General features: G+C 40.3%; 1 protein-coding gene across 3 annotated transcripts; it reads left to right on the top strand.

The window, feature by feature from the left end:
* Positions 1 to 2,672: 2,672 nt before the first annotated feature.
* On the top strand, positions 2,673 to 18,892 carry LOC147799449 (uncharacterized). 3 transcript variants are annotated; one of them, XR_015425059.1, is made up of 4 exons: positions 9,934 to 10,208; positions 10,767 to 10,954; positions 12,478 to 17,825; positions 17,860 to 18,892. XR_015425059.1 is itself a non-coding variant. In XM_087136075.1 (3 exons), the coding sequence occupies exon 3, from the start codon at positions 12,478 to 12,480 to the stop codon at positions 14,761 to 14,763; it is 2,286 nt and encodes a 761-aa protein (XP_086992201.1). In that variant the 5' UTR covers positions 2,673 to 2,777; positions 7,442 to 7,514; the 3' UTR covers positions 14,764 to 18,892. The 3 variants fall into 3 exon arrangements, 2 of the variants coding, with proteins under 2 accessions (XP_086992201.1, XP_086992200.1); XM_087136075.1 differs by lacking the exons at positions 9,934 to 10,208; positions 10,767 to 10,954 and adding exons at positions 2,673 to 2,777; positions 7,442 to 7,514 and having other exon boundaries at positions 12,478 to 18,892; XM_087136074.1 differs by having other exon boundaries at positions 12,478 to 18,892.
* Positions 18,893 to 20,045: the final 1,153 nt, after the last annotated feature.

Raw genomic sequence — 20,045 nt, forward strand, 5'->3', positions numbered from 1 at the left:
TCATTTGTCGATTTGCCTACCAGTGGCCGATAAACCTGTGACTATAGCCGTCCAAAGCAAAATAATAATTACCCCAGTTCTTAAAAATTCAGCAGCTGTCAAAACACCGCATACTAAATACACACTACATTACCAAACACTCAATAAAAACGCTGTAAATGAAATGGTGCAAATGTACATTTTGGAGTGAAATCTGACACCACTCTAGGCGATAAATCCTTTCCCATACAACCTAGATCCAGAACATTTATGAGCCTATGCAGTTTAATATCTGTAATATACAACTATGTTTTAGCTAAGGAGAGTGCACAGAAGAAAAAGAACTAGTTTCCTTATCTTTAAGACAAAATTTATTTCTGCATGTCAAGGGGTGCACAAGGAAGTCGCCGACAAAAATGTTCCCGAATTATCTCATCGCCAGAAATAGCAAAGAAGCAAATGAGGAAGCTATTGTTAACAGAGAAAGATATAGCTCTACACCAAAGGTACAAAAGCAGAAACTTAGAACCCGCTGCCACGAAGGAAATTCAGAAATGACTAAATTTAATGGTTGTTTATAACCACGCAATGGTCGCGCTCAAAAGCTCCAGAAATTTCGAGGGAAAAATCTACCAGACTCTTAGTTTCCTCCACAACCTTAAAAGAGACACATATGCATAAAGACAAATAAAATACCCGGTAATTTTTGCGTTTAATTATTATTTTTACAGACGACCCACTTTTATTAGTTATTCAGTTCCAAATAACGGTGAATGGGCCGAAGAATTTTAAAGCTAAATCGGAACCACGCAGTAGGTTATGCAGACACAGTTTTGTAAATATTCAGAAATCGAAGGTCTTCTAAGTTTAATACTGTAATCATCAAAACAGGAAGAGAAGGTCTATTTTTCTCCGGAAAAATGTATACCTTTCCACTCGCCTGTGTAAACCCACTTCTCCAATTTTTTCACATCTTTGATTTCCTTCTTCTTGACCTTATTAAGCAAAATAACGGGGACACAATTAATGTTTATTATGATATCCTACAAGACTGCATTCAACTCTGTTGCTTAGAGCTAGGTCTATAGGTCTCCCCGTTGAAAATATACGGGTGCATGCTGGCCATAGCCATAGCCGCAGCTTTGGAAGCCCCCTCATTACATGTAATTGGACCTTGTTTTGGAACCCTGACTTTCGGTTTCAACTTAATTGTTTCACCATTTTTATTTCCGCTTCGCTTGCACTACCTCGTACTCCAGTACATCTCCTCAGTGAACTTCTGTTATCAGATATTCCAGTTCGTTTGCTGTGCGAGAGGTCCGAGGCAACCAGGTAAGCAAATTTGAGAAATTCAACCTTCTGGTCGTGCCCTACTTCATTTTGGTTCTTTTGAATAAATTGCACGTAACACCATGTTCGTTCAATTCTGCAAGATCGAACTTCTCTAACAAGCAGTGCCCACCGAGGCTGAGATACGCATGGAAATGTACAACGGGGCCCTGTATCCATAATCATCGCATGCAATGGCACAACTGGGCTAAGACTTCTGTGGAACACCCCGGGTGATAATGTTTTTGCAAGGGGAACTGAACTTGCCAACTTTGGCAGTGTGTGTAAACCAATGACGGTATCAAAATTCAAAAATCATGAAATGCAGTGGCAGTGCATGAGCCCTCATTTGTTCACGAGACCACACGGCATTATTATGCCTAATCACACGCACGTTCACGGCGTACTGCACGATTCGGTTGTAAACCTAACTTTTGACGAAGATAGTTTCTGGCCTGGCCTACAAACTTCAGCTCGTCATTTTTGTGCACGGCAAAATTACGAGCGATGTGCAGCCAGTGAACAGATATATTTGGTTTTTAGGGTAATGAGTAAGTCCCGTAAAAGCTTTGCAAAAGAGCATTAAGCTGCAAAAATTTATTTTGACATATATGGGGGGATGGATTAAGGAAGTTGCAGCAAAAAAAAATGTCGAAAGGTATACAACACCAGAATCGGGAAGTCGTGTTTAAAAAAACATAGCTTGGCAAAACAGCAAAAACACAATCAACATCCCTCACCCCAAATGAAGGCTTTAGCTTCAGCAAAAACTAGTTTCCTTGCACATGTCTTCAAATGGGCGGCCTGTTAACACAGCAGTCATGTTGTCAGTGTCGTAATGTGGACAATGCTGGATTTCAATAGGCAAGGTACACGGTCAAAAAGTCCAGCATTTGTTTTTTTACGAGCAGAATTCCAGATCTATGTCTGCGTCACAGGAGGACAATATTTCAGATGACTTTCTTGCATTTCGAAAGAAAAGAAAAGTCAGCAGAAAGGTGTCGTTCACTTTAAAAACTCGCATGTCTCAGCTGAGAATTTTCAGTATCTTCTACCACAAGTTCCATTCTTCTTTGAGCCCCTACGAGGACGAATTTATTGCAGTCCCCAAAAGAGCTGAATCTTGGGAGATGAAGGCGGATGTCCAATTTCCCGGCACCTTGTATTTCCTGCCCGGCACAGTTCAACACAATATGTAGCCAGGGCATCAAAATATTTTGTTTTGACGATATTCATCAGAGACATTTGCCAGACGGTCTTTCAATAACAAAATACCGTTGAAAATACCCTGACCACAAAGGAACTAAAAATTTTTTATACCTCCATGCCCTGACCAAAATTCATTGACCAGTTTTATGCCCAGCTAGTACCTCCGTGCAGTGGCGACGTCCTCCGATACCTATGTGCATGGAGTAAAGCTCTTGTGCTAAGACACTGCAGACCGTTTGCTCTACTGGAGAATTTACTGGGTGAGTACATTAGCGATTACAAACGGTTGCAATGGGAATGGTATCGTGTTGTTGTTGTTTTTTTAAGGGAGACGGGAGTGGGAGGAATTTGTTTTTTTCATGCAAAAGCTTCTTCGGATTGCGATTGACACAGGAGAAACGCGGGCTTTTTTACCCTAGGTCAAGAGGGAATCCGCCCTTAATTCTTTTCTACGATATTATTGAGCCGATTTTTGTTTTGTTTCGCGGGGCCTTTAAGTGACTTTGGTTGACACACCTTGAAGTGATATTCATAAAACACCAAGTTTATGGAGATAAAATTGTATAGAATACCAGGAGTGAATGAACAAGAAGTCCTTTAATTATGTTGTAACTTCACATACACTATCCCAGTCTATATTATATGTCTATATATATATGTCTATATTGTTACCGAGTGGTTAAATTTGACCAGAGAGATGGTTGGTGGATAACCCCCCAAAAAATTTAAACAGGGATGCAGACTAAAGAAATTAAAAAAAGCCCCACCTATTTACGAAAATAGAACTGCTGATTTAATTAAAATTGAGAATTAGAACAATCACATGTACATTCAGTTATAAATTCAAATTAATCCAAGTTACCTTAACCCCGTTAATGTTGGTGCAGTCAAAAGACGGTCAAATTCAATTTGGCCCAACCCGGCATATATTTTTGCTGGCTGGCCAGGCACAAACTACCTAACCCTGACCACTTGACTGGCCAAAATTTATCAAATAAGACAGCAGGCCAGTGGAAAGGCACCGCCAAATTATACAAATGGGTAGTTATAGCCTTAAACGCTAAGGGTATCGGCCAGACACTTTACAGTCATTGACTGCTTAAAATATTGTGCCAGATTACATTTGCATAGGAGGGTTAAGCCAAAAAAAAACAAGCAACCCTTAAGAAACCCCCAAAACACCCACACAAATAAACGACAGTCAATATGACGATGAAACCATCTGTAATTTAAGATGAAAATACATTTGTATAAGTGACCCGGCATTATATAGATTAGAGTTACTTGCACAGTTATCTGTGCATATACTAGATTTATTTAAGTTTAAGGCATAAAATATGTAGCTCTGCCATAGCATTCGTTTTGAATTTATGGTCTATATTGCTTATTTTTTTATCAACATGCACTAATCAATTTAATAAGGAATTAAACAGATGTTTCACAACAACCATTAATACTGTTAAGAAAACAGACTACGAAGCAGAATTAGATCGGAACATGTTTTCCGAGAAATTTAATGTTTTTTTTTTCAATCGATTCTTAGTAAAGTAATGTTTTTTAAAACAGACCGTACTTTAAATTTGAATTCATTTTCCAAAACCAATGAAATCTTTCGTACCTAATATATCTTTTTTGGATGAAATTTTACAGACCTAACATGTTTTTAAGATTCGAATGAAATTTTTTTGACCCAACATGTTTTCAAGATTCGAATAAAATTTTGTAGACTTAAAATGTTTTTAAGATTCGAGTAAATTTTTTTCGGACCTAACATGTTTTTAAGACTCGAATGAAATTTTTCAGACCTAGCATGTTTTCGAAATCCGAATGACCTAACATGTTTTTAAGATTCGAATGAAATTTTTTTGACCCAACATGTTTTCAAGATTCGAATAAAATTTTGTAGACTTAAAATGTTTTTAAGATTCGAGTAAATTTTTTTCGGACCTAACATGTTTTTAAGACTCGAATGAAATTTTTCAGACCTAGCATGTTTTCGAAATCCGAATGAAATTTGACACCTAACGTTTTCCAGATTCGAATGCATTTTCCCCGACAATAAAGAGCCGAAGGTTTCGAGTTCCGCACCCGCATTTCATCCAAATTCAGAAAGCATCCGAATTTCGAAAGCATCCGACTTTAAAAAGCATCCGAATTTGGAAAGCATCCGACTTTAAAAGCATCCGAATATTGAAAAAGCATCCGAATTGAGAAAGCATCCAATCTTTTTGACGGTGTTCAGCCCGATGCTTCCGAATCTTTTTCGACGATTCGGCTGTGTTCGGTATGCGCATGCGCAGTCAAACCATAGAATTATTCCCGCTTCCTTAATAAACAATCGAACAGTCAGTGTATTAATATTCGACGGCGTATACGATAAATATGTTTAATGAAAATACATGACTCGAGTCACGAGTGACCAAGCTCAAGTCCGAGTCATCGTGGTCGAGTCCGAGTCATTATCCTATGTGACTCGAGTCGAGTCCGAGTCAATTTGACTCGTGTCCGAATCGTGGAGTCAGTCGTACAACACTGGATAATTACATAAATTAAGTGATAGTGAAAGTGCTAGGTGTCTTATTATATGAAATGCATATGCCACAAAGTAGGCGTTCAGTGTTGAGAACTTGATTTGCACGTGCTCATTCATATGGGGCGCAGTGCAAGTTCTCAACGTTTTCCACATTGGGGGTTTATTTTCACATTCAGTAGAAGCACCCCTCATCGGTTGCAAGGAGCCATTCTGGTCTCGAGTTTTAAATTTGCTTTTGGCGACGCGACCGTATCACGTGCATTTCGTAATCGTTGGTGGCCCAGTTCCGACCAAAGGAGCCTCCTTTTGCCAAGAAATGCCGCCCTCTCTTAGTCCAATCCTTGGCTTATACTCGGCTTCCTCTCCCTCTAAGGCTTGACCTGATGTTCAAATCCCTGCCTTTGAAGCTGCTTTATTATAAGTCAAACAGTACCAAATGTTGAAGTACTGTAGCCTATTCCCGTTTAATTTGATCACCGCTTATATTCGGCGACCGATTTGAAGACGAAACCTTGAACGATAATAATTGAAAAACCTCCTCGATGTCTTTTTCCGCGAGAGATGAGGAAGTTCATGCAAGAAATAGGCCTATGTTGACAACAGTTGGGCATAACATCAAATAAATGTAATATCTGTGGGTTTTTTCCCAGTGTTACCTGAGAAAGGGGAAAACTATACACGCCTCCTCAAGCAGCACCAGACGCGACTTTAATATTCATCAGTTCAAGGGCAGATCCAGGGGGTTCCTTCCCGCCCTCACCGAAGCAAATTTCTTTTCGGAAAAACATTGAGAGAAAGGCAGTTTGGGGTTATTCATTTCCCTTCCTTCAAAGAGCATGCAAAAAGCCCCCAAGTGTAGCCTCAAAAAGGCCACAGAGAGTCATCTGAAGAAATTTTAGATTTTGGGGGCCACAAATCGGTCTGAATGGGCTCTGAATCGGCCCTTGTTCACTGTATACCTTGGAATCGTGAGATTCACATCAGGGACGGACTTGACTTTGACCAATTTCAGTAAAAGTCAGTACATTCAAGTTAAAGTATAATTTTTAACTAGGTTCAACGCGAGAGTTGCAATTCATACCTACTATATCCACTAGCTGATTAGTAATCTCAATCAATCACATGCATTTGTTGGTTTTGGGCTCTTTCTACGTCATTTGTCGATTTGCCTACCAGTGGCCGATAAACCTGTGACTATAGCCGTCCAAAGCAAAATAATAATTACCCCAGTTCTTAAAAATTCAGCAGCTGTCAAAACACCGCATACTAAATACACACTACATTACCAAACACTCAATAAAAACGCTGTAAATGAAATGGTGCAAATGTACATTTTGGAGTGAAATCTGACACCACTCTAGGCGATAAATCCTTTCCCATACAACCTAGATCCAGAACATTTATGAGCCTATGCAGTTTAATATCTGTAATATACAACTATGTTTTAGCTAAGGAGAGTGCACAGAAGAAAAAGAACTAGTTTCCTTATCTTTAAGACAAAATTTATTTCTGCATGTCAAGGGGTGCACAAGGAAGTCGCCGACAAAAATGTTCCCGAATTATCTCATCGCCAGAAATAGCAAAGAAGCAAATGAGGAAGCTATTGTTAACAGAGAAAGATATAGCTCTACACCAAAGGTACAAAAGCAGAAACTTAGAACCCGCTGCCACGAAGGAAATTCAGAAATGACTAAATTTAATGGTTGTTTATAACCACGCAATGGTCGCGCTCAAAAGCTCCAGAAATTTCGAGGGAAAAATCTACCAGACTCTTAGTTTCCTCCACAACCTTAAAAGAGACACATATGCATAAAGACAAATAAAATACCCGGTAATTTTTGCGTTTAATTATTATTTTTACAGACGACCCCCTTTTATTAGTTATTCAGTTCCAAATAACGGTGAATGGGCCGAAGAATTTTAAAGCTAAATCGGAACCACGCAGTAGGTTATGCAGACACAGTTTTGTAAATATTCAGAAATCGAAGGTCTTCTAAGTTTAATACTGTAATCATCAAAACAGGAAGAGAAGGTCTATTTTTCTCCGGAAAAATGTATACCTTTCCACTCGCCTGTGTAAACCCACGTCTCCAATTTTTTCACATCTTTGATTTCCTTCTTCTTGACCTTATTAAGCAAAATAACGGGGACACAATTAATGTTTATTATGATATCCTACAAGACTGCATTCAACTCTGTTGCTTAGAGCTAGGTCTATAGGTCTCCCCGTTGAAAATATACGGGTGCATGCTGGCCATAGCCATAGCCGCAGCTTTGGAAGCCCCCTCATTACATGTAATTGGACCTTATTTTGGAACCCTGACTTTCGGTTTCAACTTAATTGTTTCACCATTTTTATTTCCGCTTCGCTTGCACTACCTCGTACTCCAGTACATCTCCTCAGTGAACTTCTGTTCTCAGATATTCCAGTTCGTTTGCTGTGCGAGAGGTCCGAGGCAACCAGGTAAGCAAATTTGAGAAATTCAACCTTCGAAAATTGAAATTCTGCTGAAGGTGCAGACTGAACTTGTGTCTTTGGAAGTACTTGATTGATTGATTTGTTGGTTGATTTGTTGGTTGATTTGTTGGTTGGTTGGTTGGTTGGTTGGTTGGTTGGTTGGTTCCGCATGCAGTCAACGAAAATCTTTGAAAAGTTGACTTTTCGTGTTAGCAATACGTCCAAATAGTTGAAAAGAAGTGTCAGAATATGTTGAGGAATACTTTTAAGGTTGGCTGGTGTTGAACAATAGTGTCTCTCGACTGGGATTCTGCAGTAACTTGTTCTCGTTATAAACTGCGGTGTCCTCCCTTGTGCCTTTGGTCATATGATCCCAAGCTTTGCCATTTTATTTCCGATATTTCTGTCTCACAATATTTTGCACTGGTAAATGGTACATTTGGGTACGTGCTTCTCTTATACGCTTAACAATCTTACCATGATCGTTGAGTATATAAAGTTCACAGCCGATACACTTTTCCCAAGATCAGCCTAAAACCGAACGACAATGAGGTCGGTCCGAAACCAGCAACAAGACTTGGTAATTTAATGTATTTCTAGATCATGAGACTTTTACACAAACCACCCAGCATACCGAAATATAGATATTCAACTTCAAGTTATAATTGCTTACATTTTCGACCACTGTCACTTGGCCTATTCTACCGAATTTCTTTGGAGGGTGTGAAAGATGGACACAATTTAGCAGCCATGCCTTTCCTAATCTTATGCGTGAAGTCAACACCGCGTCATATCTGCGATGAACGTCCGTCGTGGCTATAGGCCTACATGGTATAAGACTAGTGTCTTTTTCGCAGTGAACCACCACACTTTCAATTGCACAGGCCTACGCATGCAATGTTTGATAGATTTTAACAAGGAAATTTAACCGCCAAAAAGTCCAGGCGGAAAACGCCCCACCACTTAAAATTTTCTCTGATATCATCACAGTGCGTTAGCCTTTACGGGTTTTCCAGTTGCAATTCGTAAGACAGGAAATTCTTGAAAATTGGGTTCCCTTTTTGTGCAAGACGCCAATTTTTCAGAGAAAGGTCAGCCTTTTTTTATTGATGTGCTCAAAATATATTGAGAGGGCACACGACGCGTGAAAGACGTCTTTTTGTGGCCGTTATGTGGTCGTGTGTCGTATAGTGGTCGTGAAAAAAAAACGACGTCTTAAAGACGTCTTTTATCCTCAGTTAGAAACATTACTTCAGCAACCTTGACCACAAAAAAAAACAACATGACGTCTTTAAGACGTCGTTTTGCAGTCGTTATCAAATCATCGGTACCACACATACAGTGAAAGGAGAAAACGACGTCTTAACGACGTCTTTTTTTCTATTTGAATTGTTTTCTTCAACAAGCAATACATGAAACGCACGACGTCTTTACGACGTCATTTTACAGTCGTTATCAAATCGTCAACATACAGCGGAAAAACTTAGAAAAAGATTTAGATAACCTTATGAAAATTTTGCACGGTTTTCTCTCGATTTCACCGCGGAAGGTCAAGTCCCGCCAGAACAATAGCATACAGTGTATTGCGAAATCCCGCCTACGTCCGCAGGTGACTGTTCTGTTTGCCTCATCTATTTGTCAAGAGGAATGTCTGAGATAGCAATAGTGCGAATGTCCATTTTACAGGGAAATTTTAACACAAGAGGAATTGCGAGTGTGGTTTAATAGTAGTACACATGCTTGTGATTTATGATTATTTGCAGTGGAACTGACCCTCAACCCCCTCGTCTATTTTAAAATAACATGACATTAAAATACCCCTATATTTAGAATGGATGAGGCTATTTTCTTTCATTGCCTGCATGCTCGCAAGCAACGACTGGCTTCAAGCGTGTGCACCGCGCTACTATAGTGGCTCTGGCTTAGTCTTAGCTGGTTCCAGCCTTCCGAGGAGACTCTGAGCATGCCGACTGGAACCAGCGATGGCACAGACTGAGGGGTGCAGACCACTAATTCAAGTGAGAATTTCTGGCCGGCTCATTAGCATTAAAAGTGCCTCCCCCCCACAGTATCTTTTGGCCCCCTACAATGGTGAGATTGTGTAAATCGTTGCCAGGATCAACTCCCTGGGTCTTTGAGCTTTCATATGAGAGCAGAAGGGCTAAAAAGTACGATTGAAAAATGGTCTTAAGTGCCCGAGAAAGTTGAGGGTTGCCACTTGAAAAATGGCTGCAATCACACTTCGGAAAAATCACTTTTTGGGGGGTGATTTTGTTTTGTGGGAATAGTTAAAAATGTAATTGGTTAACCCACAAAATATTGAAAAGAAGTTGAAAGATAAGTGACCAGACAAGAATTTCATTTGTGTTTCAGAAATCTCAGGGATGTTGGCGTGCGTGCTATTGGGCCCTGAACGGTGCTGATTTTACACTGTTTTCAATGGGGCTTGAATTAGTGGACTGTACCCTATAGTCATGTCCAAAAGTCAAAACGGGCTTCCAGAACTACGGTTAGGTCTATTGACTTTGGCTTCTACACGTATTTCCAATGGAATAAAGATCTTCAGGTCAGGGAACCAGACTACTTCATAATTTCGTCCGTGCTTTGAATTAAGAGAGCTCGAGTACATGTACGTAGTATCGCTGCAAGCAGCTTGTCCGTTTAAAGAAGAGTAAGACAGGTTGGGCCATTCCTTAAAAGGTAAGTGCTTATAAAATGTAGTTCTGTTACGTATGGGCATTGTTGGTGAAGCAGAGGTCAGGCTTAAATGCAATAATTCTAATCCTCAACAGTCAACCGGGTTGGCCACGGTTGTTTCCTACCTCCATGGGTGGACTACAGACAGTGTTTATTCGTAGTCGTACGTATACTCGCAGTTGTAGTGCAGTAAGGAGCATCTGGGCTAGCCATAGTGCCCATACTTCAGCGTCATCAAATATGGCAAATACTATCAGCGTCAATAAATCTAATTTACTCTTTTAAGATTAAACGTTATACCATTGTATTGGTGAGACTACATTGTGAAAATGTAACGGCAGTACATGTATGTGATGCAATGTACAATATTGGCTACTCGATGTAGACATGTTAGAGACAGTTGGTGGCAGAAAAATTCTTTTTCATTCTCAATCACAATGAACATGCGCACTTAAGCTCAGACGTGGTGTAAACAATGGTAGAGGACCGGTTTATTTGCTGCCACCAAAGTCTTTATAGTTTTAACAAAAATAAATTGTCTTATTTGTCTAACATTTGCAGAAAGTGTTGCATCACACGGCACAACAGTGTCTGCAGTAAGACAACGAATAGCGAAGTACCTCAAGCTTAGTATTCTTACCAGGGACAAACCAAGAGCCCTGAGTAATTCAGCAGGCATGCCCACCGGATAACTGTGCGACCAGTCTAGTGCATCAGATGGCCTGTTCCTGGCTGTTTCATATATTTCGGTGATATTAAACTCATGAGCATAAAGCCTATTTTTGTATTGGGTCTTATTTGAAAACTTTAAGCCTTTTGTTGTTCAAGTAAAATATGTACATTGTTTCCTCGGGTTTATTTCCTCAGGTTGAAGCAATGAAGGCTGTTTAAAGTACGGTAATAACAAAATTACACGTCTGATCGTTTTTTGGGGGCATGGGTGAAACATTTTGCGGCATTAAAACACATACAGTAATTTAAATTGTAACTGACTAGATCATCCTGTTCCAGGATAGTCTGTTTTCTAAAAATTTGACAAACCACTGCATGAGACAGAATTTTCTCAAAAAAGTGTTCAGTGTTTCCATTTTTTAAAAATTCTAAGCCAACTGGATTTGAATTGTCTTATTAGTACAAGCATAAATCTTTTCATCAACTGATGTCTGTTTTTCTCGCTCTCATAAATGCCATTACATGTACATCTAAAACGTATTTTACTAAGTCTTGCCTTGTTGGAAATGTTTTGTTCTGCCAAATATTCAGTTACATGGCTTATACTACATGTACATGTACTGTGTGATTAATGTTTGCCATTCTTGCCTTGTCCGTAAAAGTAAAACCTTTTAACTGTTTTTATCCAGTAAGTGTAAACACAAATGTACCTTGTTTCATCGTCACGTTGATTGTGCTGGGTGCAATGGTAATGGTCCCTCCAAAGCCATTGAATTTACCAAAAATATTATTGGTACGTAATATTTGTGTAGACCATCATTTTCAGCAAAGTGTGCTAACAGGTTATTATAATATAAAGAATGAGAGTTATTATAAAAAAATTATGTTTAATTGTAAACAGTCGCTTTAGTCAAAATTTATTTTATAGCCAGGCAGCGTGTTAAGGCATGTGAACTTCTTTTTATCATAAAAAGTATAAAAAAAAAATGTCCAATGCAGATGTCTTTTTTCCTTGATATTTGATGGATAAAAGACGTCTTAATGCTGACGTCTTTTACTGCTCAATATGCTGACGTCTTTTATTAGTCGCAATGTTGACGTCTTTTATTAGTCTCGATGTTGACGTCTTTTTCTAGTCAGATCACTGACGTCGTTTACTTGTCAGGATGCTGACGTCTTTTGGCTTTGCATATACGACTCAAAAAAGACGTTAATAAGACGTCAATATTGGACGTCTTTAAGACGTCATAACGACGTCTCGTGCCCACTGGGATGTACATGAGCTGACAAGCGTGAATGGGATTACCATTAAATGTAAATGACCATAAAAAAACATATCCCTCTGTCGGCTTGAATTTAATCAACACAGATATACTAAAACAAGTGTTTTATTTGCGTACTAATGTTGGTTTAAAAAAGATCAGAGTGTGACAGCCGTGCTCTCAGGGGGCGAAATCCATCCTGGCTGTGATACGGTTCCAGGAATGTCTGGTTCTTTAAGGTCAACGCTTTTTTACCTCATTCAGACCGACATAATTATTAAATGTGACTAAACAAGTTTACCTTAGTCCCAATTTTGTTTTTAATTATAATATTTCAGATGAGCATGGAGTTGTTTGCCGTTGTCATGGCTCTGTTCCACACTGTATGCCTCATAGGACCTTGTCAAGCAGCCACTTGCCATGCGCACTGTGACTACGACGACGTGACAGGAAGAGCTGACTGTTCCTATCGAAATCTGGACTGCATCCCCGTCAACTATCCAGACTCCCTCATCATGGATCTCAGTCACAACAACATATCGATACTGGAACCAGCCGACTTCGTTGGAAAGTTCGGGAGGTTGGTAGAGCTGCACCTGGACTACAACAATATATCTAGCGTGACGTCATTGCTAACATCAACTGATATGGGAAACCTGCAGCGGTTGTCTGTGGAACACAATGTCATTAGCAGCCTGGACCCGTCATGTGAGCTTAATTCCCTCGAAGATATGTCGCTGGATTACAACTCACTCGAATCCTTGCCTGACATTCCAAACTGTCAGAATTTGAGGCGTTTCTCGGCAAATTCAAACAAACTGCAACACGTTGCTTTCCACAGGCTTGACACCGCTCTCCCCGCATTTATTAGTTTGCGTTGTAATCGGATAGAACATGTTCGTATAGACCTTTTCCGAGAAACACATGACACAAATAATTTGACCATATTACTAGATCATAATGAAATAGACCATGTCATTGTACGAGTTCGTTGTGCTAGGGATATAAACCTAATCTCTCTCAGTAATAATAATATATTAGTTCCCTATATTCGTGTCCCAGTTCCCACCGAGTTAATCATAGCAAGCAATAGATTGCGCTCACTGAATAACGGTTTCAGGATCTGTCGGTATGGAGATACGGTGATGGGGAAACTTGACATAAGGAACAACTCGTTCGATTCCCTGATACAACCAGACTGGGCAGAAGGTCTTCAGATCTTACACGCTGGTGACAACATGTTGGCCAACCTGTCCTCTACAACCCTGCAAGGATTCGTCAACCTGACAGAGCTCCATTTAGCAAACAATCAACTCTTATTCATCTCTTCGACCGCTCTGAGTCAACTCACCATGTTACAGTCTCTGTTTCTCGATGGAAACACTTTAACATCATTGCTTGGTGGAGTATTTCTCAGCCAAGCCGAACTCGTGGAGCTGTCCATCACCAACAACCAACTTTCCGTCTTACATCCCGATTATTTCATCGGTCTGGACTCACTGGAACGTCTGTATCTCGCTGGGAATCGATTGCTTTACGTCCACTCGGTGATGTTTCGACGGATGCCTGGACTTATCACGATGGATTTCTCTCAAAATGAACTCGAGGTTTTTGATATCACAAATTGCAGTCTTCTTGGAAACTTACAAAATGTCCTTCTGTCTCACAATTCAATCACAGATTCCAGTTACGTACTTGGTCATTGTGATGACTTGGTTGTACTTGACATAGGATTCAATAGAATCCAAGTGGTTTCTGTCGAATCTCTTACTGCTAGAAACATAGCGCTATCCAGACTAGAGCTTGAAGGCAACCCCCTTCAGTGTGACTGCCGGTTGACGGGTCTACGTGAGTGGCTTCTCAACAATCCACCGTCTGCTCTCCCTCGATGTCAAGGTCCACCGAAGAACTCTGGAAGAGTGGTTACAGACTTGGACATACGTGACTTCTCGTGCCACCCTCCAAAGGCTGTGATTGATGAGAACAATCTTACCGTGACAGTCGGTCAGACAGCAACTCTATCATGCACGGCTGTCGGTGTTCCTGTCCCCGACCTAACATGGCTGGACCCCAATGGCACTGTAATTACAGACAAACGGCACGGCAGGTTTGTCATTATTGAACGGTCGACTTTACACATCATTCCTGCAAACAAACCTGACCATGGAATATACACTTGTTTGGTTCGTAATCCCCTGGGTGAGACAGACAGAGCCGTGGTCAACCTCACAGTTATGACTATTCCACCCACAATAACATCTTTCTGCGCCTCTTCGGCAGGTGCCGTTCTCCCCACTGTGTTTGTTACCCTTGTGATCACACTCACTGTTGTTGGCTTGGTTTTCCGTCTCCGTCACCGTCGCAATGCAAGACCAAGACCCAATCCAGCTTTCTCTGGGCAGCAATCCAAGATTACGGTTGACTTCCGAAAGCAGAAAGCCACGCATGAAGACGAAGTCGACGATGGAGCCTACATGACTCCAACGCAAAGAGATCAAGAATCTACGTACGAGGATACATCAGGAGACGTGTATGAGGATACTGGCATGCAAATGTCACAGCAGAATCAGCAACAAATTACTCATGACAACGACGACGTTTACGATTCGGTGTCTGTCAGCTAAGGCCTACAAACCTTGGTCTCCTGTCGTTTTAGATAAAGGTTACTTACGTCTAGCAGATGACGTTGTGTTCTGTATGAGTGGTTAGATCGCGAGTGTTTTCCTCATATACAAGCAGAGTTAAGACTCCTTTCAGAGCTACAGCTTTGGTAACTTGACTTACTCGAATCCCAACGGGTTACTGACTTGACTCCCACTTAGGAAGAAACAGTCTTGTAACTCACAACACTCCGTCTCCAATGTGTGCAACAACGGCGCATACGTGACTCTCGGTTCAGAGCAGACAGACGGTTCAGAGCAGACTTACAGTTTCTGACGTCAAATAGCGGCCGCTTATTATTATCGCGTGAATTTTTTTTATTTTATCAACTATTCTACATGACATTTGACAATGTATATGCAAATTTTCGACTAAATTCGCCATGCTCAGGAAATTTCGAAGACTTTTATACTTCAAAAAGATAACGTTTTGGTCTGCTTTAAAAACTTCGAAACACTTTTGGATGTTGAAATTTACTTTGAAGGTTGTCATCGTGACAAATTATAGATAAGCAGCCACACTGGAATTAAGAACAATTTTTCAATTGAAGTTGTTGCTGTTAAGAAATTTAGACGATGCCGTTCAATATCATTTTAATGATCATTTATGCACTAATCAAAATCGGCTCGACAATACACATTGACTCGACTAGACTCGATTCAAGTTTCTTGACCCGATAGGTCTTCTCGAGTTGGGTCACTGTCTAAAAATCAACACCCTTAGTTGTCCCTTCAGGACAACACCGGACAAGTGTTTTCCTGCATGGCTATATGGACACCAAGGGTGTTAACTTAATACATTGCGTACTTTGCCTTTGCTCACTAGGACTGTGAGCATAGACAAGGATGTATCCACTCTAATTTGCATGAGCACGTGAGATGCGTCACACGGTATAGCAACGTGATTTGAGGATAGGGAGGAAGACGGTGACACTCGCCACTGACAACTGATAAATTTACCCCGATTCTATGATTTGTAAAGTTGACATGCACGATGGGTTACCCAGAAGTTAAAAAAATGTTCATCGTAAACGGGCAACCAATTAATGTGCTACTTTTGTAGGGGTAGATGGCGTTCCTCGCGTCTATTTAGTCATTGTAAATCGTGTATAATGAGTTTGTCTATGACTCGACTGTGACAATTTAATTTGAATTCACCGGAAAAGATTTTTTGACCCTCAGTTTTGTCAAACGCAAGACTCAAAATGCTTGACTGAACTTTCGTAAAGCTGAAGAGCTGAAGATATCGAATACCTTACAGATAAAAGTAATGTTCACATTTCAACAATAGTTATAAAAAGCTGTGTTCTGTGGTAAAAGCAAAATGCTCTGTGCAACGTTATCATTTTCATCACGACACACAAAGGTTTTGCGTCCACTGCACTACGCCCAACGCCTTTGCATGCGACATAAACATATGTAAAGACGTATGCGATTATGTTATATTCTTCTTAATAGACTTTATACATAACTGTTTTAATCACATGAAATTACACTCATTATCCAAGCCGCGTGGTTGTGTGCCCACATACCTAGATGTTTACCTCGCCCGAAGATTCTCAGTCTATTTCCTGAGCTTTCGCTATATTCAACATTTCTTGGAAAAAATATTGAAAAATTTATGTCTTTGTATTTGTATGTTTATATTTTCGAGCACGTGTAAATGTTCAATTGTAAGAAACAGTAATTCCTATTTGTTATTTTGGGTTGAAATATTTCTTCGATCAGATAAACATCAATGATACTATATAATGTATATATACTATTATATCATAATCGATTTGAAAAGCCAACACTTTAGAAACGGTACTACAACTTCTCCTTTGAGTAGGAGAATTGTTATAAAGGTGAGAAATTGGCAGACAGTTTTTTTAGAAAAACAGTCAACTTTGCCCCACCATAAAACTGGATAGGTTTTTTTCGTCAAAATATTAAGCAAATTGTTTATTCAGAATAAATCTGCATGCCTGTTAATCAGAGCACCCGTTTTGCAAAAGGTACCTTGTTCCCCATGCATGTTTTTACTTTTGTTGTTTCCGTTTGCACGTTAAGAGTGAATTATTTTATTCATTCTAAACACTGGAAGTCGTGTCTCACAGTTTGAAGACAAAAAAGAGGGGTTTCTTCCTGAACATATTGTGGAGGGGAAGGGCTCCCCCCTGTTTTTATGCCTTGTTCTTCACTTTTGTGTATCAGGTCACTGCGGAGTGATAATAGTGCGAATACCGATTTCTTTCACTTCTCTTGTTATGTTAATTTGTTTGTCCCATCACTTCCATTGGAAATTTCGAATCCAGTTCGGGGATGTAAATGGTCAACCTTGAACTCGATTTATCCAAGACATGAACTGCGAGCTTGCTAATGTTATCTCGACTACCCCGGCTTGTTTGGAATTTTCCCTTAAGCTTTTGGGCAGTCGTATAATTTGTCCGAATCTTAATATTCGTTTCATTCATATTGATTATCTTTTGTATATTCTACTTTTCATTACAATCCCAACTTATAAGCAGACAACATGAAACACACAAAGACAAAAAAAACTGGTGTGTGTGCACGCCTAAGCCAGAAGGAATTTATTCATCATATAGATGTGTCGGGCACCGAAATCTGGGTGGCCGACTTATCTTGCATGCGACACATTGTATCAATATCCATTCTTTGGGCACCCACAAAGGCCCAGAAACATTGCTCTAAGCACCGTTTGACTCGGAGCGTCCATTATATATGAATTATTTGAGCACCCATTGTAACAGTAGATCTATTTTTTGCTTGTTATCTTGTCTTTTACTTACCTTCAGCAGAATAGTTGATTCCAAAAGTTAACTGTTCAGACTCTTAGTTCCCCACCCCTTTCTTTCACTGTCTTTTGATTATGAGTTGCCTTCATGTATATTTATCGGTTCCCTTAGTTCAGTGATAGTACACACCTGTTTTCTTTTAGTATAGGGCCACCAGTCCAGCTGCACATTTTCATTTAGTTAGATGTTGTTAGGCTAATTAGTGATATAAGAGTTCTTTGTGAATAGGTGTAAGAAAAAGCCCATCCTCCTTCGTTTATAGGTGTAAGAAAAAGCCCATCCTCCTTTGTGTGTAGGTATAGGGGGGAAAAGCCCTCCTTGTAGATTCAGGGGGAAGGAGTGCAAGACAAGTAGATCAGATTGCTTGCAGATAGAGAGGATGTATGTAGGGTTGCCACTTGCTAAAAAGTAGTTTGGAGTCTGTGCACCAGCTAACACAATTATTTGGTATTGGAGCCGTATCCAGTTTAACTGTTAAAAAGCTTGACAAAAGTGGTCAAGGCAGACCTGCCAAAGTTTTACCTTTGGGCAAAACTACATAAGAACTCGTTGGGAGTTTGGTGGCATGTAAAACTCAACCTGAAAGGAACACCTGAAGGAAACTCGGAAGTTTTAACTTTTCGGAAAGATTTAATTTGTTTACAAGCGTAAGTTAATTACTTGGTATGAAATTTCTAAGGAGAAGAAAACCTTAGATTGGTTAAATTGTTCTAACTTATCAAATCTATGCATTTCTCTAACTGTAGTAGATGGAGACAAATTTGAAAATGTATCCAAAGTATATCTTGTGTATATGTTGCTCTAACCATCCAAATTGGTCAAAAGATAGATATTTTCGAGAGTTTGCATTTGTTTTCATATTACTTAGATTGCCACAAGGTCCACAAGATCGAAAAACTTGTTGGCTGTGTCACTGAAAACCACTTCACACAGCTGACGGCCTATGAATGACTGGTGGAAAACCTTGCAGAAGAAGAATCTAAACAAGAACCCATCTTTGAATCTGCAGTAAGACTCAGGACCAAAAACTTGAATAGTTTGTATGTTGCAATTTAAAGAACAGAGACTAAAGGTAAAGTTTTTAAGTAAAGAAAGAAAAAATTGTACTCTGGAAATGTATACATGAATTGTGAATATTGGAAAAGTTCCTAAGTGGAGTTCAGTTTTTACATTCCTTTGAATTACTTGTCCCGGCATTGACACCTACAAAGGCTCAAAGTGCCCATAGTTCCAAGCACCATTTGGCCTTGCAGATGAAATTGAGTGAACCAATTAAAGACTGCAGTGCAACCAGAGTGAGATTAGAGTAATTGATTTTTGAGCACATTGACTTTGGCCATACGGACCTGGACCTGCCTCAGGACAGCATCGATTTCTAAACCCAAATACGTTAATTTCTCCAAAAGGAACACGAAATGGAGCTTCCCATAGGCAAACATTTGTCGTAATAATAGTTGCCCTCTAATGTGAAACCCAAAAGTTCGTAATCTGAAGGGGTCACTGTCAGTAATCGAAAAACCGATTTAATATCACATTTTGCCAACTAAGCCCCATGTCCCACTGCACTGCCTCAGCAAATGAGGCGTAATGCATTGTGCAATTGTCATCAATAAAATCCTTAACTGAGTGCCCCTATGGATAGGAAAGGTGGTGGATGAGCCCGTATGTATAAGGTTCCCGTTTAGGTACTAAACCGATAGGTGAGTACCGGAATGGTGGGGCTGAGAATGGACCCGCAATTCTATTAAGGTCTGTTTCCTTTTGTATATTTTCCCTAACAATGTGAGAGGGTGAGCCGCAGCTGAGGTTAGGCAACTTGCCTGGCGGCTGTGCCTGGGGCCCTGATATTGCAGCGAAAAATCGTGTGGGAAACCTCTCTCCAGCAGTTACGCATCAGCTGGTTACGGTTAGGGCTAGGGGTTAGGGGAGGGGTTGGATTGGGTTAGGGGTTACGGACACGGTTAGGGGTTAGGGTTAGGGTTGAGGATGGATAAGGAAAGGGGCAAGGGTTAGTCGTGCGGATCGTTAGGGCTAAAGGTAGGGTTAGGGGTGGCAATGATTAGGGATAGGGTTAGGGTTGGGGGAGGGTAAGGGTTATAGGGGTTAGGGGAGTGATAGTTAGGGTTAGAGTTGGAGATGGTTGGGGTAAGGGTTTACGGTAAGGATTAGAGTTAGGGTTGGGGTGGGTTAGGGTTAGGGATAAGGGTGGGGAATGTTAGGGTTAGTGTTAGGGATAGGAATAGTGAGGGTTACGGTGGTTGGTTAGGGTTAAGGTTACGGAGAGTTAGGGTAGGGGTTGGGCTACTGATAGTTAGGGTGAAAGGTTAGGTTTAGGGGTGGGTAGGGTTAGGGGGTGGGGTGGGGTGGGGATGGTTAGGGCCATGGATTAGGAGTCGGGATGGATAGGATGAAAGTTAGGGCTGGGGAAAGTTAGTGTTAGGGTTGAGA

The sequence above is a fragment of the Acanthaster planci genome, linkage group LG04 (genome assembly GCF_054643075.1).
Source record: "Acanthaster planci isolate LZ-2023a linkage group LG04, COTS_SCS, whole genome shotgun sequence".
NCBI lineage: Eukaryota > Metazoa > Echinodermata > Asteroidea > Valvatida > Acanthasteridae > Acanthaster > Acanthaster planci.